The sequence below is a fragment of the Dendrobates tinctorius genome, unplaced genomic scaffold (assembly GCF_039654945.1).
Source record: "Dendrobates tinctorius isolate UK_male_01 unplaced genomic scaffold, ASM3965494v1 ptg000166l, whole genome shotgun sequence".
NCBI lineage: Eukaryota > Metazoa > Chordata > Amphibia > Anura > Dendrobatidae > Dendrobates > Dendrobates tinctorius.
This window is the reverse complement of record NW_027361833.1, coordinates 8,036,039-8,062,814: the sequence shown is the minus strand read 5'-3', so window position 1 is coordinate 8,062,814 and position 26,776 is coordinate 8,036,039. Positions and strand designations below refer to the sequence as shown.

At 41.7% G+C, this 26,776-nt stretch overlaps 1 protein-coding gene across 8 annotated transcripts in view; it reads left to right on the top strand.

The window, feature by feature from the left end:
• The window catches only part of DMD (dystrophin), a 3,834,938-nt gene that overhangs the window by 3,377,136 nt on the left and 431,026 nt on the right, over positions 1 to 26,776 (top strand). For all 8 annotated transcript variants that reach the window (XM_073550686.1, XM_073550687.1, XM_073550688.1 and 5 more), the window contains one exon: positions 3,033 to 3,093. In XM_073550686.1, coding sequence (XP_073406787.1) covers positions 3,033 to 3,093 — 61 coding nt within the window. The remainder of the gene's footprint in view (positions 1 to 3,032; positions 3,094 to 26,776) is intronic.

Here is a 26,776-nt window from a genome sequence, read left to right as displayed (position 1 = left end):
GATGGAGAACTGTCTGTTAGCTTTGGCTGTGAGTAAGTCATTAGTAATTTTGGTCAGGGCAATTTCATTGGAGTGGTGGGGGCGGAAGCCAGAATGCAGGATGTCAAAGAGGGAGTTAGATGAGAGATGGGAGGAAAGTTGAGCAGGAGTTTGGAAGCAAGCGGGAGCAGTGATATGGAGCGATAGCTGGGCATAGCAGTTGGGTCAAGGTTTGATTTTTTGAGGAGTTTAATCAATTTCTTGTGTTCATACTCAACCAAACTCTGCTTGCACCTGCCCTAACAATGTTCATTTAACACGGTAATAATATTTGTGTCTAATTAGAAAAATATCAAGTTCTTCATTTTAACCTGCAAGAAGAGTTATATTCAATGTATTGTAAAAGTAATTTATGATCATGATGTCTGAGGAGTCTCATTACTTTGTGAGCTGTGTATTATATATGCTTTATTATAACAGGCATTTTTTATGTATCCCAGTAGTCAGTTTTTAACTTTTGTTAGGGGATCAACTTTCTGTGGATTATTATAAGTCTCCATTAGAAAGATTAATAGAGTTGGTACAGTACCAAATAAGAAAAATTATTGGGCACAGAATAGACAAAAGAAGGCAAAAATAAAAGGACAATGGACTCCATGAAATATGCTTGACAACAACACAGAAATGCTGTATATGTGTAATTATTCAGCTTATTGTGATTGTATTTTTCTACATCTTACGATGTTTTCCTGAACCTACTTGGCATATCAATGGAAAGGTTGTAATTACAAAATGTCGAAATGGAACAAAAATCTTTAGTTGGATTGAGTATAAATTACATACATTCTACCAGTCAAGAGTCATAAATGTCTTTATTGCACCCTGATGCATATATAATATGTGTAATTTTTTACTGTTATTTTCATCATTGTGAATAAATATCACTCTTTAATGAGCTGCCTTCACTTCTTTGTTTCTAAGTTATACACTTTGTATAGGAAACATCAGTTTGTATTATGTTTATGATGGATATTCTTGATTTAGGTGTATCTGAAAGGTTTCCCAAGATTTCTACCATGCAAAATATTTTTTTTTTTTGCTTTGGTTGCAAACACCAGAGCTGCCAATAGCACAAACAATGCAAAATGGATCACGTGTTTAGATACAATACAAGCTGAAAAGCAAACAGATTTCTGAATCCTTCTACCAAGTGAATTGCTTGAATTTGTGCAGTTTTTCTTTGAAACCACTTAATTGATTCTATCAGTTGTATCACCGTTGCTACATTTCCTACTTTTAATTGCCGTACATAAAAAACGAGAAACAGTTATTTTAGATTGAATGTCTAAATATTTTGTATTTTGTACATTTGTAGCTAAAATTATGAAGACATAATTTTTCGGGGATGGGTGTTATCTTTTACATACTAGTAACAGGAGAGTTTGCTCAAGATATCTCCTTCGCTAGTTCTTCTATGTGCCTGGCTACTCCTACTTTAGCTTTTGATTGTACCAGGCCCCTTCTTTACTAGCTTCTTTTTGTGGCTAACCTCTCTGATGCCATGAGCCTGCCTTGACTTGAATAACAGCTGCAAGTTGACATCCACACTTTTCTCTCCTATGTAAAGTGAGTCTGCTGGTGTATGTACTCCTGCTGTTAGTAAAATGTTTCTAACTCTTACCGATTGCGCCAGTGATGCCCCTCCTCCACACTCATCACCTTGAGCAAATCATTCTAACTATTCTTTACTGGAAGGATGGAACATGGAAGTATAAAGAAAATTTGTAGGCAATGTCTTAGCACAGGACCATAGCTAGTGGGGCAAGTGTAGACAGTTTCTCGATGCTATCCCTCTTAGGAGATATCATTCAAGTCAGCAAAGCGCACTGGTGTTCTCTACGAGAACAAAATGTATCTCCTGAAAAACAAAAGGGTTAGTTGTTGGGAATCTAGTAGGGCAGATCACTTAGTTGAATGTCGGGGAAGATTCATCAGGACCTCAATAGCATCAGGCAATTCCCACCGATATCGGTGGGTTCGGACATATTTACTCTAATGTGTATGGAGTCTATAAATGCCAGGAAGTCCCAACATATCACCCTGCAATGGTATACAGATACAAGACTTGGATATCAAAACAAACATTTATCCAGGTAAAAGAAACCATGACTATGCCTCTGTCCCGACTACTCAGGCCCTGCACTAGAAGTGATTGTATTTTTGTTCTAGGATGTTCCTTTAGATATGGAGCAGATGAAAGTCAAGTTTAGCCTAATAACTAAACTTAGTTGTGATGCTCTTTTAAGCATTGCAAATACTTCTCATCAATAAAGATAACACCAGATATAGATATTCTAAATAGATTATGCAGATTCAGTTTACTGACTAATGTTTCTGTTCTATATAGTGCACAGAATGCATCAAGTATATGGATTAACAGTAATTGTAATTTGTCTGAACAGAAGGATGTATTTGTACCCACATGATACACTAGCTGAGATAAATTGTATTTTTATAGACAAAAAAAATATTTGCAGCATTTACTGTATACAAAACAGGTTTGAATATTCAGAATCACATGTAATATATATATACAGTATATATTATACATATGCATGAGCCGCTGTGTTGTTCCATATAAACACTCTCCATGGGGAATCGTATCCAGGTGAATTTTCGCAGCCACTCAATGCCTACAAAGCAGGCCCAGTTATGTTAGGAAATTGGAAAAATAAATCATGAAACAAAAACAGCAGAAAAAGACAAGGAAGAGCAGCGGCGAGAAATATAGCTCCTGTTCAGACTTTCATCTCTCAGTTAAGTTTTCCTGTGCAGGAAGCATGTGTTTAATCACTGTACTTGACTAAATTTATCTTCCCTTAGACTAGCGTGGATTTTTCACCATTGTTCTGTAGGTTAATTCTTGCTGTCCTCAAGGACTATCGGGCAAATAGACCCATGTAAGCCTGGTCAAGTGTAAAGCTGCAGACGTGAATTATTGCCACTATATTCTGCTTTCATCCTGTTCTAAAGCCTTTAACTTTCTTTTTCAGCATCTGTCCAGGGTCCCTGGGAGAGGGCTATTTCACCAAATAAAGTGCCATACTACATAAAGTAAGTGCCATATTCCCTATGCAAATATTGGAAATATTCTACTGTGCAATGTTGGAGTTTTCGAGTCTGCTTCTTCAAATTCATCTTTGAAACTTCGTTTCTTGTGACTCAGGATAAACAGTAGCTAACTCTTTTTTTAATGCTATGCAATTACGTAAAAAGACGCTGGAGTCTGAGTATACTGCATTAGTGTAGCATTCCTTACAAGGCTCTAAATCATGTGATATTTGCTTGGTGACCTATATAAAATGAGTTAGTAACCTTGTTCTCCCTTGGGCAGATGTCTTCATTAAGTGCGGTCATCACAGTTAACGCAGCCCTGGTCTCAGATTGCTGGTCTAAAGATTTTCTTTTCCTTGTACAAAATGATGCAACCTAATTGCTATTGCCGTTCTCTAGAGGTCATGTTATTTAAAACTCGATGATAAAACAACTCTAGCTGGCACTGGCCTTCGTGTTTCAAACACCAAAACTGATTAGATTGGAGCCACAATGACTCCTTAGTCGGCACTATAAAATGTCAGGTACCTTTCCAGATCACGCATGTGTAAGCAAACCACCATCTGACAGAATGTTAAACCTTCTTTAGTGGAACAATCGGATTCCAAGGCATTAAATTCCACTGTTCTACATTATCCACCTAATATAATATCTACCAAGTAACTATGATTGTATGGTAGTGTACTTAACCCAGTGAAATATTAAAGGTTATTGTTGATTTATAAGTGTTGCACGGGTCAAGAAGTAGCACTGCGACCGCAGGCACCAGTGAAATGGGTTTCCCTGAGTGTATGGGTGTAGTCTGTACATTCATGTGTTCTGCATTCAGGATGCATACCCTCAGATGTTGCAGGAACCCCCGATGTATTACAATCTCAAGGCAGAAAGCAGTCCATTTTATAAAAATAAAAGTCTTTACTGATGAAACCAGTATAAAGTATGTACAAGAGATAGCAGGCGCAAAACTTATAGTTCACATCTTAATTTGTTCTATAGAGAGTGTGGTACAGTAAAGGGTGTTTTACTGGATGGAAGATATGTTTCTCCTAGCAGATTAATGTTTGGCCGGGTTTTTCCTTAAAGACGGGACCTGCGATTATGTCAGGGTCACGTAATCAGCCCATGTGATGTCTACCTCACTGGTGGGAGGGGTTAGGCCCTATGTAATGGAGGTTGGTAAATGCCACAGTGTGAGTGTGTTTCTGGAAACTACAGGGACTTGTGTGGACGCAGCCTGCAACTTGTATATAGGATTCCCGTGCTGTAGGACTGTTGCAGCAAGACTCGGAAGAACCCCGGGAATGGCACCTGGTGGATGCTGCAGGACCTGGCAGCCGCTTAGTTACGCCCGTCCCGTGCAAGGTGTGAGTCTGGGACCAGCGGTTCTCCAAGCTGGAGTATGTGTTTTATTTCCCTCATGTTTTGTTAAGCTGCTGGTTACTGAGTGACATTAAAACCACTGAAATTGGACTTTATGCCTGTGTGTTGCCTCGTTACTGCCGCCCAGCTATTGCCTACCAGAGCGAATCCCTACAAGAGGCACAGACATTTTGGGTATACATGGCGGCACTTCACTTATAAGCTTAAAAATTTTGGTAATGTGACTTGCCTGACTTATATACTTCTTTCCTTTTGTCTTCACTCACCACCGGTCTCTACAGTGATACCTTTGCTCCAGCCTTACGACTCCAGTATTTATTCACAATGACTCCCAGGGCTGGCCTACAAGTTTACTTTCTCTTTAGCTTGCTTGTTTAACATGGCAAGGAGCAGTAGCCGTGGGCAAGGTACTCATCTCTTGCGCCCCATCATATTACATGAAGGTGGGGGTTCTGGCTATCACGGTTCCACCCCTCAGTGCATCTGGGATACAGGCATTGATAGCTCAGCCATCCAATCTAGTACAGGGGTGTGCTGAAGCTGTTGGTGCTTTGACAGCTCAGTCATCCACACTGGTACAGGGGCGTGCTGAGCTGTCAGTGTGCTGATTGACAGCTCGACTATCCAATCTGAGACCGGGAGGTGCTGGCTGTTTCCAAGTGGTCATTATTCCAGGTGATTGCCATGCTACTTAACTGAGTGTTTCTCACAGACCTCTGCCAGTCGTACATTCAGCTAAGTGAGGTTTGTTGTTTCTGTGCCTAGAGTTCTGTAAGCTTGATCTTTTGTTGCCTGACCTTGGATCTCATTCTGACCATCCAGCTGTTTAACCCCTTCAGCCCTGATCCGTTATCCTCTTTCTATTCTGACCTCGGAATGTTACCTGCCCACGCTTTTGTCTCTTCCTTCTGTTTATGATGTACCCTCCTGGCTTCTGACCTTGGGTTCCTTGACTATTTTTTTCTGACTCACGGCTTAGCCATAAGAAGTGACTAGTGTCTCACTGGCTGTATGTGTGGACTTGTGCTGTGTGGGCGCTACACCCATGCAGGCCACATGTAACCAATGATGCTGGTTGACAACGATAAGATGTTTGACAGTTCAAGGAAGGAGAACCCAACTTCAAAATAAGCTTTTGACTGAACATTAACTTAGTGAGGGTTACATACAGTAGATAGTGGGTACATATCTTCTCAAATGTTTACTTAGTAATCTGTAACATTTTCCTCACACAAATTCAATCCATTTCTCTCTTTACTTGTTCTCTGTCATCACTTTTCCTCACTATTTCACCACAACTTGGCCGGATAATACAGTCCAGCTATCAAGAGCCCTTTACTCAACCTGCGATTCCATGTCTTCTTTCCCCTCTGGGGAACTATGGTACCAGTATTCGCGGTACTTATCTTCTCCCCTACTGACACTCTGGACTTCCCGTCTGGGGCACTCTCTTCGTCTCACGTACTACGTCCTGTCTAGGACCGTTACAGCTAGGAGTTATAAAATCTGGGCCATACTCTTCATTCCGCAGCAGTCTGATCTAATACAGCTCTAACAAGGGACATTACATTAAATTCAGCATTAAGCAGTGCTCAGCAACAATGCATTTTATCACAACACATAAAAGTATTCAGGGTGGGTGTCATATCTTCACACTCCTTTACAGATTCACCATATAATTAATGCGAAGATGTGTTTTAAAAATCACTAGATACTAGAAATGTTTTTGTTTATGAATCCTAAGAGTACGTTCTGAGCAATGTTGAAATCATTTAAAGAGGTTTACCACTCCTTTTTCTTGAGGATAAGCTATAAATATCTGAAGGATGTGAGTGTGACACCCAGCACCCCTGCCGTTCAGCTATTACTGATGGTGGCCAAAACTTTCCAGATGCTGAAAAACACAATAGCTCTGTCAAGAGTGTAGTGGCCTCAGCTGGGTACTACAGATAATTTGAATAGGGGTAGATCTGCAATACCCAGCCACAACCACTATGGAAATGAATGAAGAAGCTGCTGTTCTCCAGCAGCATGCAAGAACTTCCGGTTGCTGTTGGCACTGGTTACAGCTGATCAGTCAGGGTGTCTTGTGAACTTCCACCTATCAGATATTGGTGGTCTATCCTCTCCATCCACCCATCACCCATCCCTTCAGATCATCATTAAAATCCCTGTGCAAGGATGCAAAAAGTAACAACATAATGACATCATGGCATACCCCGTGACCTCGCACACACATGCACTGTACTCTCCTGGGCCTCATCATCGCCAGAAGTTCCCAACCTACCATGGGAGATTTGGGGATTTCAGGGTATCTGAACAAAAGATCAGTGAGGAATAGAGGGGCTGGATTGGTGAGCAGTGAGTAATGTTTTTTTATGTTCTTTACATCTTACATTTATTATGTTCTGACGTCTGTAGAGCATAATAAGGGACATTAACTTCTGAGAATATTTTCTCCATGAATCAAATTTCTGTGGAAAATCCACTCAAACAGGCAAACTTGAATTTTGACGCACCTGCTCCTCTCTAATGGTGAGCTATAACAGTTAGATTTGGACCATTTTAGTTTAAAGGAGGAAACTGCTAATTCTTATCTGAAGAAAAGTGGAGAAAATTGACAATCATGCAAACATGAGACTCATGTAATACAGCAGACTTCAATGCAAATCATGGAGCTTCAGAAGGTGGCAAAAGGGCAGTAAATTACTATGAATACTCCACAAAAATACTACTATACTACTGTTGGGTACATTACTAATGTAACCTACCACAATGATCTGAATTTTTATTTTAGAAAAGCACTGAATACAATCATTGTTTCTGGCGGAGAATATAAAAGCAAACTTTTGAGGGAGCTCACATCTCTGCTTCATAGCTGAAAGGGGTATTTTCATATCTAAGATCCTATCCCAAAATGTAGTAGGTGTAGTAATAATAATATTAGCAAATGCCTCCAATTAGAAATGTAGTGTAGCTCTTCTGAATTGCTATGTCAATTACCTCATTTGCAGGGCTTTGCAGTAGCTTAGGTATCCATGGTTACGACCACTAACAACCAGGGCTGTGGAGTCGGAGTCGTGGAGTCAGAGTCAGCGTCCATTTTAGTGGAGTCGTTATAAAATGGACCAACTCCAACTCCTAAAATATATAATAAATTGGGTACAGTAGTACAATGCAGGATGTGCTGTAAATTTTTTCATATGAATTTGAGAAAGTTATGAAATGTTCTATAAATGTCAGTTCTATTCCTGATCTAATGATTTCAGTTTTTAGTTGACATGAATCTGTGCTGCACTTTATGCACATGCTCAGTAGTGACCAAGGCTGTGGAGGTTTGGCTTAACGACTCCACAGCCCTGCTAACAACTAACTGGCACTATATGAGTGGTAGTAATCATGAATACCTAAACTACTGCAATGCCCTAAACATGTGGTAAGCGACATAGTGAATCAGAAGAACTATACTACATTTCTAATTTGAGATATTTGCTAATATTATTATTATTACACCTACAACATTTTGAGATAGGACCTTGGAGATGGGAATACCCCTTTTAACTTCTAAAGATAAGTCCATCTTTTGAGACAGTGCATTTCGGGTGACAGTCCATCCACTGACTTACTTCCTTTCCATCCCCAATAAATGGAATGCTTTACTTCGCTTCTGATCCCAGCAATTGGCAGTAGAGGTTATTGAACTCACTTTCTATGCCTTACATTAGTTATTAAGTAAATGTAAGATGCAGACACAGAAATACATTAAGTAAGAAACCTGCAGATAGTGTGTTCCAGCTTTGCTATGATAATAAATCTGGGTTGTTTGTAATGGTTATATAATTATTACAATGAGTAGTCTTTGCCTCAAGGAAGGAGTATCTGATTTTATATATTACTAATGACCTGTTGAACACAGCGATATATTGAGCTGTGCTAATAGTGCTCCTGTGCATAGCAGCCAAGCCTCTCCTCTCAGCAATAAAATACCGTCTGTTTTCATTCATAGCACTCCTTATATCTTTTTGCAGTCAAGTAAAGTGCATAGTTACTGTTTTGGACATTTATGGAGGATTTACAAGTAAGATGAATTATACCCCAGTATACTAAAAAGAAAGTCAATTAATTAAAGATTCAGAAACTGTGCCTAATGAATTCTGCATGGGGAAACCCTACTGGTATCATCTGCTCCTGCAATACGGATACAAATCAGAGTTATTACATTTGTCACTGGACTACAGTCTACTAAGTGTTTTCTAGAATTGTTTAAAACTCTACTACCCATTGAGAAATCACAGCTTATGTGATAATTTATGCTATTGTAATAGCTTGGAGTTAATCTTCACAAACAAAAAGTTTCTAAATACATTTTACTGCGTAGAGGAAAATATTCAATCATTTTGGTTACAAAGTATACAGTGGGGCAAAAAAGTATTTAGTCAGTCAGCAATAGTGCAAGTTCCACCACTTAAAAAGATGAGAGGCGTCTGTAATTTACATCATAGTTAGACCTCAACTATGGGAGACAAACTGAGAAAAAAAAATCCAGAAAATCACATTGTCTGTTTTTTTTTTTCATTTTATTTGCATATTATGGTGGAAAATAAGTATTTGGTCAGAAACAAAATTTCATCTCAATACTTTGTGATATATCCTTTGTTGGCAATGACAGAGGTCAAACGTTTTCTGTAAGTCTTCACAAGGTTGCCACACACTGTTGTTGGTATGTTGGCCCATTCCTCCATGCAGATCTCCTCTAGAGCAGTGATGTTTTTGGCTTTTCGCTTGGCAACACGGACTTTCAACTCCCTCCAAAGGTTTTCTATAGGGTTGAGATCTGGAGACTGGCTAGGCCACTCCAGGACCTTGAAATGCTTCTTACGAAGCCACTCCTTCGTTGCCCTGGCGGTGTGCTTTGGATCATTGTCATGTTGAAAGACCCAGCCACGTTTCATCTTCAATGCCCTTGCTGATGGAAGGAGGTTTGCACTCAAAATCTCACGATACATGGCCCCATTCATTCTTTCATCTACCCGGATCAGTCGTCCTGGCCCCTTTGCAGAGAAACAGCCCCAAAGCATGATGTTTCCACCACCATGCTTTACAGTAGGTATGGTGTTTGATGGATGCAACTCAGTATTCTTTTTCCTCCAAACACGACAAGTTGTGTTTCTACCAAACAGTTCCAGTTTGGTTTCATCAGACCATAGGACATTCTCCCAAAACTCCTCTGGATCATCCAAATGCTCTCTAGCAAACTTCAGACGGGCCCGGACATGTACAGGCTTAAGCAGTGGGACACGTCTGGCACTGCAGGATCTGAGTCCATGGTGGCGTAGTGTGTTACTTATGGTAGGCCTTGTTACATTGGTCCCAGCTCTCTGCAGTTCATTCACTAGGTCCCCCCGCGTGGTTCTGGGATTTTTGCTCACCGTTCTTGTGATCATTCTGACCCCACGGGGTGGGATTTTGCGTGGAGCACCAGATCGAGGGAGATTATCAGTGGTCTTGCATGTCTTCCATTTTCTAATTATTGCTCCCACAGTTGATTTCTTCACTCCAAGCTGGTTGGCTATTGCAGATTCAGTCTTCCCAGCCTGGTGCAGGGCTACAATTTTGTTTCTGGTGTCCTTTGACAGCTCTTTGGTCTTCACCATAGTGGAGTTTGGAGTCAGACTGTTTGAGGGTGTGCACAGGTGTCTTTTTATACTGGTAACAAGTTTAAACAGGTGCCATTACTACAGGTAATGAGTGGAGGAAAGAGGAGACTCTTAAAGAAGAAGTTACAGGTCTGTGAGAGCCAGAAATCTTGATTGCTTGTTTCTGACCAAATACTTATTTTCCACCATAATATGCAAATAAAATGAAAAAAAACAGACAATGTGATTTTCTGGATTTTTTTTTCTCAGTTTGTCTCCCATAGTTGAGGTCTACCTATGATGTAAATTACAGACGCCTCTCATCTTTTTAAGTGGTGGAACTTGCACTATTGCTGACTGACTAAATACTTTTTTGCCCCACTGTATATTTTGTATATGTTAGAGACATAACTACAGGGGGGGCAATTTATATGGATGCACCTAAATAAAATGGGAATGGTTACAGTTTTCATACGTAGGGTGTCTTGCATTGAAATCTGCTGCAATGACCCGGGTACTGCTTTCACCAGACATCAACACAATTTTTATCCTCTCCTCACAAGTTAACCTCTGCGACATGTCAATGGCTGTAAACAAAGATAAACTTGTAAATAACTCATGAAAGAATAAAGTTATGTTAAAACCAAGCACACAATTGTTTTTCTTGTGAAATTCTCTATGTTTGATGTGTCACAAGATCCTCTTCCCATTAAAAAAATGGTCAACTTCAAAATGGCCGCCATGGTCACCACCCATCTTGAAAAGTTTTCCCCCTCCCATATACTAATCTGCCACAAACAGGAAGTTGATATGGTGTATCCATATAAATGGCTCACCCTGTATTTGGATGTGGAAGTTACAGTCGCACCTAAACTTTGGACCTCAAGGTCCCTTTGCCCCACATTTGCCAGTGCTAGAAGTGACACGTTAGTCAAAGGCTATGGTACAGATTTCAGGTTTGGGTTTAAGAGGTTCAAGTTACCCACTTTACTCTAAGTAATTTATTTTTTGTTGGCAAATACTAAACTATGAAATTCACATGAAATTACAAATTGTGAAATTTTATTATCAGGCTGTGCTCACATCCGTATTAATACTTTAGTTGGCAACCGAAAATGCTGTACTGGATCTGTTGTATGACAGATCCGAACTAACCCAATTGACTTGAAATAGAAATTAGAAAAACTGATACACACCTCTCAGACCAGCACAATTCTTCCATTGTTATTCTTCGTTCTCATCAGTTTGCAGGGATCAGTATCTGGCTGGGGTGTCATGGGATCTACCAAAGAGGGTTAGCTAGTTGTGGACAATCCCTGCAATAAAAATATCTTATAAGAGTTGCCCACTTTATATTTTAACAGATGTGTTGAGGACATTATTTTGTGTCACTTACTATTAATAACTATTACGATCTCTTCTTCTGCACTAGTCAGTGTTGCTTTTCTCGCAGACTACACAGCTCTTCTGTCCATAAAATGGCTGATGGTGGAGGAACATGTGACCAGACGAGTCAACCAGCCTGCTTTAATTGCAAAACATCTCACATGGCAAAGCTGCTTTTCAGTTGGAGGAGGCTGAGGGATTGGTCTGGTCATTGCTCCTCCACCAGCAGCCACTGCATGGACAGATCTGTGTAGTATGTGAGGAAAGTTGCATTAGGCTGTGTGCACACGATGCAGATTTGCAGCGGTTCCGCAGCGGATTTTACCGCGCAGAAACGTTGCATATCCGCATTGTGATGTACAGTAGCCTTAAAATCAATGAAAAAAAAAAAACGCTGTGCAGACTGCGGATTTTTCCGCGCGGTTTTCCTGCGGTACAAAATCCGCAGCATGTTACTTCTTTTGTGCGGTTTTCCATCTCCCCTGTCACCAAATCCGCAGGGGGAAAACCGCGATGGAAAACTGCACAAAAAACGCAATAAAACCGCAGGAAAAATGGAAGAAATCCGCAGGAAAAATGCAGGTCATTTGACCTGCGGATTTCTTCCATTCTGCGCGGAAAAATCCGCAGGGCCAAAAAGTCCGTCTGCACTCAGCCTTAACCATTGCAAGATGATAACCTGTCATATGTGGTTAAATCCTGAAGATGAAGTCTGCCAACTTCGAAATGCATTGATAATAAAACTGCAATATTACAGTTCTTGTGTATCCTGGATCCTCTTCATCAGTCCACCGGAAGCTCAGAAAAATTCCCTCATTTTCCTTCATCATGCTGGCTACCTTAAATTCCTCAAATATTGTTGTGTATTACACAACGGCACCAGGTTAACATATCTGCCTATTTACCATTTTTTTGCTATAGGATAAGACTCTACTGTGATTGTTTGCTCCTCAGCTCTCGTATATACCTACAGTAAGCACCTAAATCATGTTCTCAGCAAATCTGTTAAAATAAAGAAAAAGGGACCAACCTCTTCAAGTTCATCATTCCTTGAAATGTTTTGTGATAAATCAAGTGCTATAAGGGTCCCGTCACACCAAACGATGCACCAGCGATCCCGACAACAATACGACCTTGTCAGGATTGCTGTTGCATCGCTATATGATCGCTGGTGAGCTGCCAAACAGGCAGACACACCAGCGATCAGGACCAGCGAGGACGCTGGTATCCAAGGTAAATATTGGGTAACTAAGCGCGCGCGGCACTTAATTACCTGCTGTTTACCTTGAATACCAGCTCCCAGCGCGAGCATGCTGGTATCCAAGGTACACAGCAGGTAACTAAGTGCCGCGCACTCTTAATTACCAGATATTTACCTTGGATACCAGCTCCCAGCGTCTGCTTACAGCGCTAGGAGCTTGCTGATCGTTGGTCTCCCGCTGCCACACGCAGCGATGCGTGCTGGTCAGCGGGAGACTAACGATCAAAAAATGGCCCAGGACATTTCTGCACGATCAGCGATACCCGTGGGGGCGCCGGTCGCTGATAGGTGCCACACAGAGCGAGATCGCTAGTGAGATCGCTGATGCATCACAAAATCAGAGATCTCGCTATGCGAGATGGGCTCTTAAGGCTCTGTTCACACATTGCAGTCACTTTCTGATGCCGCTTTCCAAAATCACAATATAATCACTGTGGTTTTGCCGTAATTTTGAAAAGCCACTGCAAAAACTCAAATATATGAGCACAGTCTCATCAGAACTTGCTCAAACCACTAAACTAGAATTTCTACTAAATTATTTTGAGTTACAAACTTCATTCATGTCTAGGAGATTTCTGTGGGGTTTATGCAAAATCAAACATCCCTCTTTTCTCATCAAAGCGTTGTTAATTAAATTGTATTCTCTCATGTGCACGTTTTTAATAATGTTATTAGAGTATCTGGAAACAATGGAGTAGCAGTTGACAGTTTTTATACTCTAGAGCCAATGAGTGGTTTAATGGTTTATTGAAATTGCATTCTGGCTTGTGAAATCATGAAAGGACGCAAAGAGAATCACATTTGTCTTTATCTTCCTTTTTTAAAGAGAATATTTTATCATAACACCTACTTTTTTTTAATCACGGCTTCAATAATCTTGGTCTGGATTCAAAATCCCCAATTTTGTTCTTACTCATAGAAGAGGTTGAACCCTTTATGCCATATGGACAATCTAGAATGTTCTCAGCGTCTTCTGGCCACTTTGTCATTTGTAAACTATGCCTTTAGAGATCCCTAATTTTTTCCTTTTCAAAAATAACTTGTTCAATATATATTGGACTTCTGTATCTACTAATATTGCATATCTGCTATTCATATTATATTTCTAGTTTTTACATAAGTGGCACCTAAGTCTAGTCCTTCTTGCACTTGTCTGATGTCAAGGCGACATGAGTTGGGGTATTGTGAGAGGGAGATAATTTGTCATTTGGTGTAAACTCCTTTGTAAATAGGTCATAGAAGCGTGGCGAAAGCAAGTATGAGCTTATGTATATCTTTGTCACAGTTCCACCCCTCAGTGTGTCTGGGATGCAGTTAATGACAGCTCGGCCGTCCAATCTGGTATAGGGGCGTGCCGAAGCTGTCAGTACTTTGATTGACAGCTCAACCATCCTATCTGGCACAGGGGCATGTTGCGCTGTCAGTGTGTTGATTGACAGCTCGACTATCCAATCTGAGACTGGGAGGCGTCGGCTGTCACCAAGTGTACAGGTGATTGCCATGCTACTTAACTGAGCTGTTTCTCCCAAAGCATTGTAAGATATAAAAACAACAGGGAATATAGTGGATTTTTTAAAGCTGTCTATGCATCCTTGTTAAAATGCCAGGTTTTTATTATGTAAAAAACACATCAAAATGAATAATATCAGAACTTTTCCACCTTTAGTGCCACCAATAATCTGCACAATTCACTTGAAAATCAAATTAAAATATTCTTGGGATGGAAAAAGAAGATAATGTGGTTGCATAAATTTGCACTAAGGCCTCTTTCACACATCAGTATTTTTGATCAGTATTTCATCAGTATTTGTATGCCAAAACCAGGAATGTCTCCAAAATAAGGAACAGGAGTCAGTCTTTCAATTATATTTTTTTCTCGGTAAGTTCCGTTCCTGGCTTTGGCATACAAACACTGATGCAAAATACTGACCAAATACTGATGTGTGAATGAGCCTTTATACTTTTTTTTTTTTAAGTACTTTGAGTTTATGACAGGATTCAGCCTTTTTGGATAGGAGTCTATCAGCTTGCAAATCTAGAATTGGCAATCTTTGCCTACTCTTCCTTAGAGAACGTGCACACGCTGCGGAATCTGCTGCGGATTCATCTGCGTGGATTTTGCAAAATCTGCAGATAAATCCGCAGGTCAAAAGACCTGCGGTTTATCTGCGGATTATCCTGCGGTTTCACCATCTCCACAATGGAGGAGATAGGAAACTGCTGCGGAATCCGCAGAAAGAATTGACATGTCAATTCTTTCTGCGGTTTAGAAACCGCAGATAATCCGCGCTGAAAATTTGGCAGCGTCTACACAGCGGTTTCCATTTCCCATAGGGAATAGTGGTACTGTACACTGCAGCAGAAACTGCTGCGGATCCACAGCGGCCAAATCCGCTGCGGATCCGCAGCAGAATCCACAGTGTGTGCACACACCCTTAAAGTAGCAGCCCAAATCCATGAGAATGCGAGAACATCTCCTGTGTCCAAATTTTTTATTTGATTCAGGTCTGAGCTCTGAATGAGCTTTTCTATAACTATAACCTTATTTTTTTTTAATTTGGAGGTATACTTAATGTAGATGACATGCCAAAAGATGAAATTCCTCTTCATCTTCAGCTTTTGAGATGAGGCCTGAAGATTTTAATGCAAAATTGACTGATATTTGAACTGTTCATAATTTCATCCATCTTGATTAAAGCTGTTCCCTTCACATTGACTAAAGCCTCCACCATGCTTCACTGTGGGTATGTTGTCCTTTTAGAGATGTGTTGGCTTTGCAAGAAAAATACCTTTTAAAATTATGGCCAAAAAATGTAAGCTTGGACTCATCAGACCATAACATGTTTTCCCACATGCTTTTGGCGGACTTTATGTAGGTTTTGGCAAAATATAGCTGGGCTTGAATGATTTTTTTTGTAAGAATAGGCTTCCATCTTACCACTTTAGCCTAGAAGCCATGCATATTAAAAATGCGGGAGATTGCTGTCACATACAATCAGTACTTGCCAGAAATTCCTGCATTTCCTTTAATGTTTCTGTAGGTCACTTAACAGCCTCCTGAACCTTCTTGTCTTTTCATCAATTTTTGAGGGATGTCAAGTTCTACGTAATATTACTGTTACTGTTGTGCCAAATTTAAGCAACTTCGTGATGATCATCTTCCATGTTCTATGGAATACCAATGCCTTGCCTATGTACCCTTCTCTTGAATGACTGTCAATAGTGAGATCCCTTTGCTGTGTGGTAAGCTCTTCATATATCATGGTTTGCTGTAAAATACAACTAAGAAATATCAGGAATATCCTACTAGAACAGTTAAAATATTTATATGGTTATTCAGAATCCCTGTAAATGATGGATCCTGTCAGCATCGGCAAACTGCCACAGCTGAGCAGGGTGACTCACCCACACTCCGGGAGGGCCCGGGGTCAGATGCTGCAGGGGTAGCTCAGGCAGATGGGACCTGGGACACTGAAGGTAGCAGGAAGCAAAAGTACCTACGATCATGTGACCACAGGGGGCGGGGCTTAGTGTCCTGCTGCTGGAGATGAGTGCAGGACGCTACAGGACCCTGGAGTAGAGGAGAGGGAAACTCAGGTAGGACAAATGGGGGTCATACACAGAGATTGCAGTGCAGTACAAGAGGGGTGAGCAGAGAATAGTCAGAACGTAGGCAAGGAGTCATACATGGAGATAGCAGCGTAGTACAGGAGGGACAGGCTGAACTCGTAATGGGAACAGAACCAGATCAAAACCAAGCAAGCATAAAGTAGCACAGGCATACCAGGGTCACACACACTCAGCCAAGAATCAAAGTATAAGTGACGAGGAATGACCCTACAATAAGGCTATAAGAAGCCTCCCAGAATCCCAGTGTGAGGCCCTCCAAATTAACCTTTGAACTACCTAATCCCACAAAATAAGCAGATCATGATACCTGTGTACTGATTACTATTTAACATGAGTTTAAATGTGATCGGCTAATATTGAACACAACCACATCCCCAATAGGGTGTTCACACTTGGCAACTACATTATTTGACTTTTGATATTTTTATTTCCCCCTGCAAAGTGATTTCAGTTTTCTCAGAGGATTTGTAAAGATTATGAGTGACATTAAAGGTGAAAAAAGTTCTGAAATGATTCTTCTTGGTATGATTTTTTAAACGACAAAAAACTGGCATTTTTACAGGAGTGTGTAGAATTTCATCATTTACTGTGTATTTGTATACCATATTTTTCAGACTATAAGATAAACAGGACCATAAGATGCACCTAGGTTTTAGAGGAGGAAATTAGTCAAAAAAATCAAAGCAAAAAAACGTGGTCAATTCTGTACTTAATATCCCCTATCCTGGTAAATATCCTCATCCTGATACACATGCCCCCCTCATCCCTATGCTGGTATGCATGGTCCCCTCATCCCTATCCTGGTATACATGTCCCCCTTATCTCTAGCCTGGTAGGCATGACCCCCTCATCCCTATCCTAGTAGGAATAGTCCCCCTAAGCCTCCAATCCTGGCAGGAATGATCGCCCTCATCCCTATCCTGATATGAAGGGTTCCCATCTCATCCTAGTATGCATGGCCCTATCCCTATCCTGGTATGCAGGGCCGCATCCTTAACCTGGTATGATTGGCCCCTTGTTCCGATGCCAGCAGCTGCTTTATGCTTGTAAGCAGCGCAAGGCAGGGACGCCATGCACTGCTTACAAGCTGAAGGGCAGCTGCCGGAGTACTCACCACTCTGCATGCCGGGACTGTGTGCATGCAGACCAGTGAGTATTCATTGCTCTTCAGTAGTGTGCACAGTGTCAGCCGGAGCCTTCCTGCAGCTGGCGGTCACGTGTGCTACAACTTAAGAGAAATGAATATTCACCTCATTCCACTCCCATGGGTGTGGAATACAGTGAATATTCATCCCCTTTAGTAGCCGCACAAGTGACCACCCACAGCTGCAGGAAGGCTCCGGCTGGCACTATGCATGCTACTGAAGAGCAATGAATACTCACTGATCTGCATGCACACAGTCCTGGCATGCAGAGCGGTGAGTATTATGAAAGCTGCCCTTCGGCTTGCAAGCAGTACATGGCATCTCTGCCATGCATACCAGGACAGGAATGGGGGCCAATCATACCAGGATAAGGATGGGGCCATGCATACCAGGACAGGAATGGGGGCCAATCATACCAGGATGCTAAAGAGAATGGAATATTCATTACCCTCCATGCCCATGGGTGTGGAATGCAGTGAATATTCCATTTCTCTTTAGCAGCGAGCACAGAAGTTAGCCACAGCAGCTGGCTCCTGCCTCTGTGACCCGCTGCTCCGCCGATGCCGCTCCCCCACCTCCCCACCACAGCCGGTACATCCAGACTTTAAGATGCATCCCACATTTTCCTCCATATTTTTGGAGGAAAAAAGTGCATCTTATAGTCCGAAAAATATGGTACATTTACCGTATGTATAATGTATAGTGATTATGAGCCATTAGAAGTACTCTTATGTGTTATAGATCTGGAACTCGAGACCAGCTAAGTTATAAGGGTGCGTGGCAAGGAGTGCGATGTATCCTTATGAAGTATGGTTTATCACTCACAGCATTGTTGAGGTGGTTGGGGAATGTCCACTGAGATGGGTCGATAGGGACCATCTGCAGTCATATTTCAACTGCATTTACTGACATGTCCAATAATGATCTGATTGATTTTAGGTAACTTATTACCTGGTGTAGAGGTCAGTATGGAACCAAATACACTCTTATATTGTGACAATCGCTGCAATTATTTTAGCATGTCTGGCATTTCTCAATCACTCTGTTAGTATGAGATTAGTAGTTATAAAATTGTACAATTTATGTAAGAAGTGATGCAGTAGGAATGAATCACAGCACATTATTACTGCTGTACCGTAAGTTTATGCTCTTAGTGTGGGGCACTCCGTGCACCTGTGTAACGGCAGCTGCCGGCCATGAATTATGGGCTCCGCAGCACATCTGTATATCTGAGACAATACTGTCAGCACAAGCAGTTGCTCTGCAAGAATATCTCTCAATCAGCTCTATAAAAATGACTATCAATCACCAAGTAACAGTCTAGCTTTTTTCACTCTTCTCTGCTCTGCAGAAATCATTGCAGAAGGATATACAATGTGAAAAATAACCTCGGCTCTCTGAGTATCATTGGACTTGTTTGAAGTCTGATGCTCAGAACAAGCTAATGGAAAATAGCTAAAGTGTTATTATTGTACCCCTGGGCAGATTTACGGCCAGGCTCCTTCTCACCAATGTTTCTTTTCTGTAGGTAACAGGAAACTGTAAATTAAAGTTTGCATAATTTGGATCTGCTCTTAGCGTAAGCATTCACTATTAGCGGATCAAAATGAAGACAGCCCAGCGAACAGACAACAGGGAATCATGTTTTACAGCTTTTTCTCATTTTTTCTTTTGCTTGTTCCATTGAAACAAAGCATTTAAGTTTTGCGGTTATTTTATTTTTATTGTAAGGATCAAGTTTCTCTTTTATATCAGCGGAGAGTAAGTGCTATCTTACGTTATCCTATGGAGAGGTAGCCTATATAGCCATCTACTGTGCGCATATCTTTAATTAAATAACTCATTTACACTCCTACATTTTCTTCCCTGCGCTTGATTTATGGAACTTTCAGTAAGTAAAAAGGATGATCAGATAAATCACTGTCAGATTATACCTGAACACGAAAGTTCACCGCAGCACAAATGCACCTTATGTACTCTCCAAATCTGGAGTCCCAGTTCACATGGCTCATATATCTACGGTGTCATTTGACAAAGTTACATTAGTTACAGTTATCTAGATATCAAGTTTAAAGAAGAAAAGTTAAAATATTTTTGCATGAATATGGGATTCAAAAGAAGGAAAAGCTATATATTAGGCATATTAAGGCGTTGCACATTTCGATGACCCCTTTCGATACTGTTGATTTGCAGTGACAATGAGCAGTTAGATGCTATAGCAGTGGAAACTGCTAGTTAAGTACTCATTCCATGCTTTATAGCGAAGCATTACATTGCCCCCATTCAAATCAATGGACATCAGTTGATGACTGCAAACACTGGCACTCCTCCAGCATGAAGAGCCATGCTTCCTACGGATCACTTTATAAAGGGCAGTGTAGATCATTACTATGTATTACAATAAGAGATGCATTCATTAGGCCACCATATGCAAACATAATAAAGCTCTTTTAAAGGGAACCTGTCAGTAGGTTTTTCACCCTAAATTAATGTCATGCATGAAAAGTCAATGTAATGTTGATTAACCCCTTTCTGTCATGTGACGTACTATCCCGTCCATGTGCCCTGGGACTTAATTCCCAGGGATGGGATAGCACTTCACAGCGATCAGCGGCGCCCACGTGGTGAGCGCCGCTGATCGCGGCCGGGTGTCAGCTGATTATCACAGCTGACACCCAGCACAATGTGTCAGGGGCGGTCACGGACCGCCCCCGACACATTAACCCCTTGCACACCACGATCAAACACGATCGCGGTGTACCGGGGGTTAAGGTGAAGCATCGGCAGGCAGGGGGATCCCTCCATGCTTCCCTGAGCCCCCCACAGCAGCGCAAGGTGCAGCGCTGCTGCGGGGGGCTCCTTCCCTACAGGTCCCCGAATCCAAGATGGCAACGGGGACCTTCGGGGGCCTGCAGGGAGCTGCCTTCCTCATGCCTGCAAAGCGCAGGCAAGGAGGAAGCCTTGTGCAGTGCCTGTGACAGATCGCTGATCTGTCACAGTGATCTGTGATGTGACAGATCAGCGACCTGTCACAGGACAGTGATGTCCCACCTGGGACAATGTAATAAAGTTAAAAAAAAATGTAAAAATAATTTAAAAAAAAAAATCGCTAAATAAATTAAAAAAAAAATATTCCTTAATAAATTCATTTTTTGGAAATAAAAAAAAACAGTAAAAGTACACATATTTGGTATCGCAGTGTCCGTAATGACCCGCCCTATAAAACTGTCCCATTAGTTAACCTCTTTAGCGGACCCCTTAAAAAATAAAAATAGAAAATGAAGCAAAAAATAATGATTTATTATCATACTGCCGAACAAAAAGTGCAATAACGCGCGATCAAAAAGACGCATATAAATATCCATAGTATGGCTGAAAACATCCTCTTGTCCCGCAAAAAACGAGCCACCAAACAGCATCATCAGCAAAAAATTAAAAAAGTTATAGCTCGCAGAATAAAGCGATGCAAAAATAATTATTTTTTATATAAAATTGTTTTCATTGCATAAAAGCGCCAAAACATAAAAAAACGACCTAAATGAGGTATCGCTGTAACCGTACTGACCCGAAGAATAAAAGCGCTTTATCAATTTTACGGCAGGCGGAATGGTGTAAACGCACCCACCAAAAAAAATTCATGAAACGTTGGTTTTTGTTCATTCTGCGTCCCAAAAATCGGAATAAAAAGCGATCAAAAGATGTCACATGCCCGAAAATGATACTAATAAAAACACCAACTCGTCCCGCAAAAAATAAGACCTCACATGACTCTGTGCGTCAAAATATGGAAAAATTGTAGCTCTCAATATGTGGTGATACGAAAACTATTTTTACAATAAAAAGCGTCTTTTAGCGTATGACAGCTGCCAAAAATAAAAACCTGCTATAAATAGTAAATCAAACCCCCCGTTATCACCCCCTTAGTTAGGGAAAAATAATAAAATTAAAAGAAAATGTATTTCCATTTTCCCATTAGGGTTAGGGGTGTGTTGGGGTTAGGGTTGGAGATAGATTTGGGGGGTTTCCACTGTTTGGGCACATCAGGTGGTCTCAAAACACAACATGGCGTCTGATCTCAATTCCAGCCAATTCTGCATTGAAAAAGTCAACTGGTGCTCCTTCCCTTCCAAGCTCTGCCATGTGCCCAAACAGTGTTTTACCCGCACATATAGGGTATCAGCCTACTCAGGACAAATTGCAAAACAATTTTTGGGGTCCAATTTCTCCTGTTACCCTTAGGAAAATAAAAAATTGGGGGCAAAAATATCATTTTTGTGGAAAAAAATGATTTTTTTATTTTCACGTCCGAGCGTTATAAACTTCTGTGAAGCACTTGGGGGTTCAAAGTGCTCACCACACATCTAGAAAAGTTCCGTGGGGGGTCTAGTGTCCAAAATGGGGTCACTTGTGGGGAGTTTCAATAGTTTAGGTACATCAGGGGCTCTCCAAACGCACATGACACCCGCAGACCATTCCATCAAAGTCTGCATTCCAAAACGTCACTGCTTCCCTTCCAAGCCCCGACGTGTGTCCATACAGTAGTTTTCTCCCACATATGGGAAATCAGCATACTCAGGACAAATTGGACAACAACTTTTGGGGTCCAATTTCTCCTGGTACCCTTGGGAAAATAAAAAAATGGTGACTAAAAGATCATTTTTATTGAAAAAATACGAATTTTTTATTTTCACGCCCGGGCGTTGTAAACTTCTGTGAAGCACTGGGGGGGTCAAAGTGCTCACCACACATCTAGATAAGTTCCTTGGGGGGTCTAGTTTACAAAATGGTGTCATTTGTGGGGGGTTTCCACTGTTTAGGTACATTAGGGGCTCTCCAAAGGCAACATGACACCCACAGACCATTCCATCAAAGTCTGCATTCCAAAACGTCACTACTTCCCTTCCGAGCCCCGACGTGTGCCCATACAGTAGTTTTCTCCCACATATGGGGTATCAGCATACTCAGGACAAATTGGACAACAACTTTTGGGGTCCAATTTCTCCTGGTACCCTTGGGAAAATAAAAAAATGGTGACTAAAAGATCATGTTTGTGGAAAAAATACGAATTTTTTATTTTCACGCCCGGGCGTTGTAAACTTCTGTGAAGCACTGGGGGGGTCAAAGTGCTCACCACACATCTAGATAAGTTCCTTGGGGGGTCTAGTTTACAAAATGGTGTCATTTGTGGGGGGTTTCCACTGTTTAGGTACATTAGGGGCTCTCCAAAGGCAACATGACACCCGCAGACCATTCCATCAAAGTCTGCATTCCAAAACGTCACTACTTCCCTTCCGAGCCCCGACGTGTGCCCATACAGTAGTTTTCTCCCACATATGGGGTATTGATACTCAGGACAAATTGGACAACAACTTTTGGGGTCCAATTTCTCCTGGTACCCTTGGGAAAATAAAAAAATGGTGACTAAAAGATCATGTTTGTGGAAAAAATACGAATTTTTTATTTTCACGCCCGGGCGTTGTAAACTTCTGTGAAGCACTGGGGGGGTCAAAGTGCTCACCACACATCTAGATAAGTTCCTTGGGGGGTCTAGTTTACAAAATGGTGTCATTTGTGGGGGGTTTCCACTGTTTAGGTACATTAGGGGCTCTCCAAAGGCAACATGACACCCGCAGACCATTCCATCAAAGTCTGCATTCCAAAACGTCACTACTTCCCTTCCGAGCCCCGACGTGTGCCCATACAGTAGTTTTCTCCCACATATGGGGTATCAGCATACTCAGGACAAATTGGACAACAACTTTTGGGGTCCAATTTCTTCTGGTACCCTTGAGAAAATAAAAAAATGGTGACTAAAAGATCATGTTTGTGGAAAAAATACGAATTTTTTATTTTCACGCCCGGGCGTTGTAAACTTCTGTGAAGCACTGGGGGGTCAAAATGCTCACCACACATCTAGATAAGTTCCTTAGGGGGTCTAGTTTCCAAAATGGTGTCATTTGTGGGGGGTTTCCACTGTTTTGGTACATCAGGGGTTTTCCAAACGCGACATGGTGTCCAATCTCAATTCCAGCCAAAAACGTCAAATGGCGCTGCTTCCCTTCCGAGCTCTGCCATGCGCCCAAATAGTGGTTTACCCCCACATGTGGGGTATCAGCGTACTCAGGACAAATTGCACAATAACTTTTAGGGTCCTGTTACCCTTGGGAAAATAAAAATTGGGGTGAAAAGATCATTTTTGTGGAAAAAATATGATTTTTTTAATTGTACCGCTGTACGTTATAAACTTCTGTAAAGCCCTTGTGGGTTCAAAGTTCTCACCACATATCTAGATAAGTTCCTTGGGGGGTCTAGTTTCCAAAATGGGGTTACTTGTAGGGGGTTTCCACTGTTTAGGTACATCAGGGACTCTCCAAACGTGACATGGCGTCTGATCTGAATTCCAGCCAATTTTGCATTGAAAAAGTCAAACTGCGCTCCTTCCATTCTGAGCTCTGCCATGCGCCGAAACAGTCGTTCCCCCCCACATATCAGGTATCTGCGTACTCAGGACAAATTGCACAATAACTTTTGCAGTTCAATTTCTCCTGTTACCCTTGGTAAAATAAAAAAAATTGAACCTGAAGTATTTTTTTATGAAAAAAAGTTAGATGTTCATTTTTTTTTAAATATTCAAAAAATTTCATGTGACGCACCTAAAGGGTTAATAAACTTCTTGAATGTGGTTTTGAGCACTTTAAGGGGTGCAGTTTTTAGAATGGTGTCACTTTTGGGTATTTTCTATCATATAGACCCCTCAAAGTGGCTTCAAATGTGATGTGGTCCTAAAAATAAAATGGTGTTGTAAAAATGAGAAATCGCTGGTCAACTTTTAACCCTTATAACTTCCTAACAAAAAAAAATTTTGGTTCCAAAATTGTGCTGATGTAAAGTAATCATGTGGGAAATGTTAGTTATCAAGTTTTTTGTGTGCCGTATCTCTGTGATTTAAGGGCATAAAAATTCAAAGTTGGAAAATTGCGAAATTTTCAAAATTTTCGCCAAATTTCCATTTTTCTCACAAATAAACGCAAGTTATTTGAATGAAATTTTACCACTAACATGAAGTACAATATGTCACGAGAAAACAATGTCAGAATCACCGGGATCCATGGAAGCGTTCGAGAGTTATGACCTCATAAAGGTACAGTGGTCAGAATTGTAAAAATTGGCCCGGTCATGAACGTGCAAACCACCCTTGGGGGTGAAGGGGTTAATGGTGAATTACTATTTGTTATTTGTACTACACAATGTTTTATTGCAAAAAAAAAATAGTTTGCTATAGATGTTCCCTTTGCCAGCTGAGAAAATGATTAGTGGCCCAGCAGAGAGAGGTTTTCCTTGTGATGTGAGATTCACATATTTCTCTTGAAATCAAGGACAGGCACAGGCAAAACATAGTTAAGCCGTCATAATGTCATGTTGGCCTCCTATTTATAACAAGGTAGGTGGTTCATTTGCCTTGTTATCAGCCGTGTGACTATGGAAAACGCTGCATATTATGGACGTTTCTGTTTTGAAGATCTCGGAAGAGGGCGCAAAATCTATCACTTCTCACTTCATTTGTGCAAAATAAGGGAATTCAATTTATGGCAATGTAAAACTTATTGTTATATCACAGTAACAATCGTTCTGTTTAAAGCACAGGATTTATACATTTGAAACTTTCCAAGTTTTTATAGTCTTTGATTTACTGTACACAAATTATTTATATTCTATCCTTGTGGACAATAGTAGACAACATCTTGTTAAAATGAAATGCTATCAGTTTTTGAAAAATGTCATTAGGTATCTGATAGGTCACAATGTGCTCTACCTCAACGCTAGTTGTTGGGTGCCTAATAACATGGAGACCAGAGACTAATTAGGCCAGCTCTACATGTGGTTGATTTTTACCCTCTAAGGCTAGTTTCACACTACCGTATGCAGGAGCTGCGGGCTTCCTCTGTGAAGCTCCACCCACAGCCGCACCTCCTCTGGTCAGCTCCACCTCCATCGGCATGCGGCCTGCATACCCTATCTTTAGCATTAGGTACGCAGGCCGTGCCGATGTATGCAGATGCCTCCGCATGCATTGTTTTGACGGTGCGGCGACCTGCACCAAACACAACATGTTGCATTTTGGTGAGTTCACCGCACCATCAAAACGACACAGGCAGAGGCATCCGCATACATCGGCACGGCCTGCATACCTAATGCTAACGATAGGGTACACAGGCCGCATGCCGATGGAGGCAGAGCTGACTGGAGAAGGTGCGTCCTTGGGTGGAGCTTCACGGAGGAAGCCCGCAGCTCTCCACAGCTCCTCCATATGCTAGTGTGAAACTAGCCTAAGTCCACCTGTAAATTTCACTGTAAAGAAATATGCAGATTTTTCATGCAGATTTGCAGTGGAATTCATAACGGATGTCAAAAAGGGTGACATCAACTTTGAAAATCCACAAAGGAATCAAGCTGGGAGTCTTAATATCTATATGCAAATCTTTCATCCACAAATCTAGAAAATCTGCAGAATTTCTATCACACGTGAATGAAGACTAGGACTACAGAGGCCACGTGGCCAAAGACCGCTCTAAGGCTGGTTTCACATTAGCGCTTTTTAAGCGCACGCACGGCCGGGGGTAGCTCCGCCCCCGAGCCGGCTCTCTGCCCGGCGTGCCCGCCCCTTGCTTGTAGCGCCGCCTCCTAGCACACAGCGGCGCCTGCGATCGGCGCACCCTATCTTTAGCATAGGGTGCGCAGATCGTGCGCAGGCCGTGCGCTAGTTGCGCTTTGACCTGCGCTGCGCACTTTTGACGGTGCGCCGTGCGCGCCAAAATCCGAAAAGTTTGATTTTGGCGTGCACGGCGCACCGTCAAAAGTGCGCAGCGCAGGTCAAAGCGCAACTAGCGCACGGCCTGCGCACGATCTGCGCACCCTATGCTAAAGATAGGGTGCACCGATCGCAGGCGCCGCTGTGCGCTAGAAGGCGGCGCTACAAGCAAGGGGCGGGCACGCCGGGCAGAGAGCCGGCTCGGGGGCGGAGCTACCCCCGGCCGTGCGTGCGCTTAAAAAGCGCTAATGTGAAACCAGCCTAAGCTACTGCTATGTCACATCGTAGTGCAGAGGAATGGGGTCACATTGCTGGGAAAAATCAAGTCGATCATAGTTGATTTTTTTTGTGATTTGTTTGGCACAGTGGCATGCGGGTTACAATATGACCCCATTCGCCTGCAACATAGAAGCGAAATAGAGTGATCTTTGGCTCA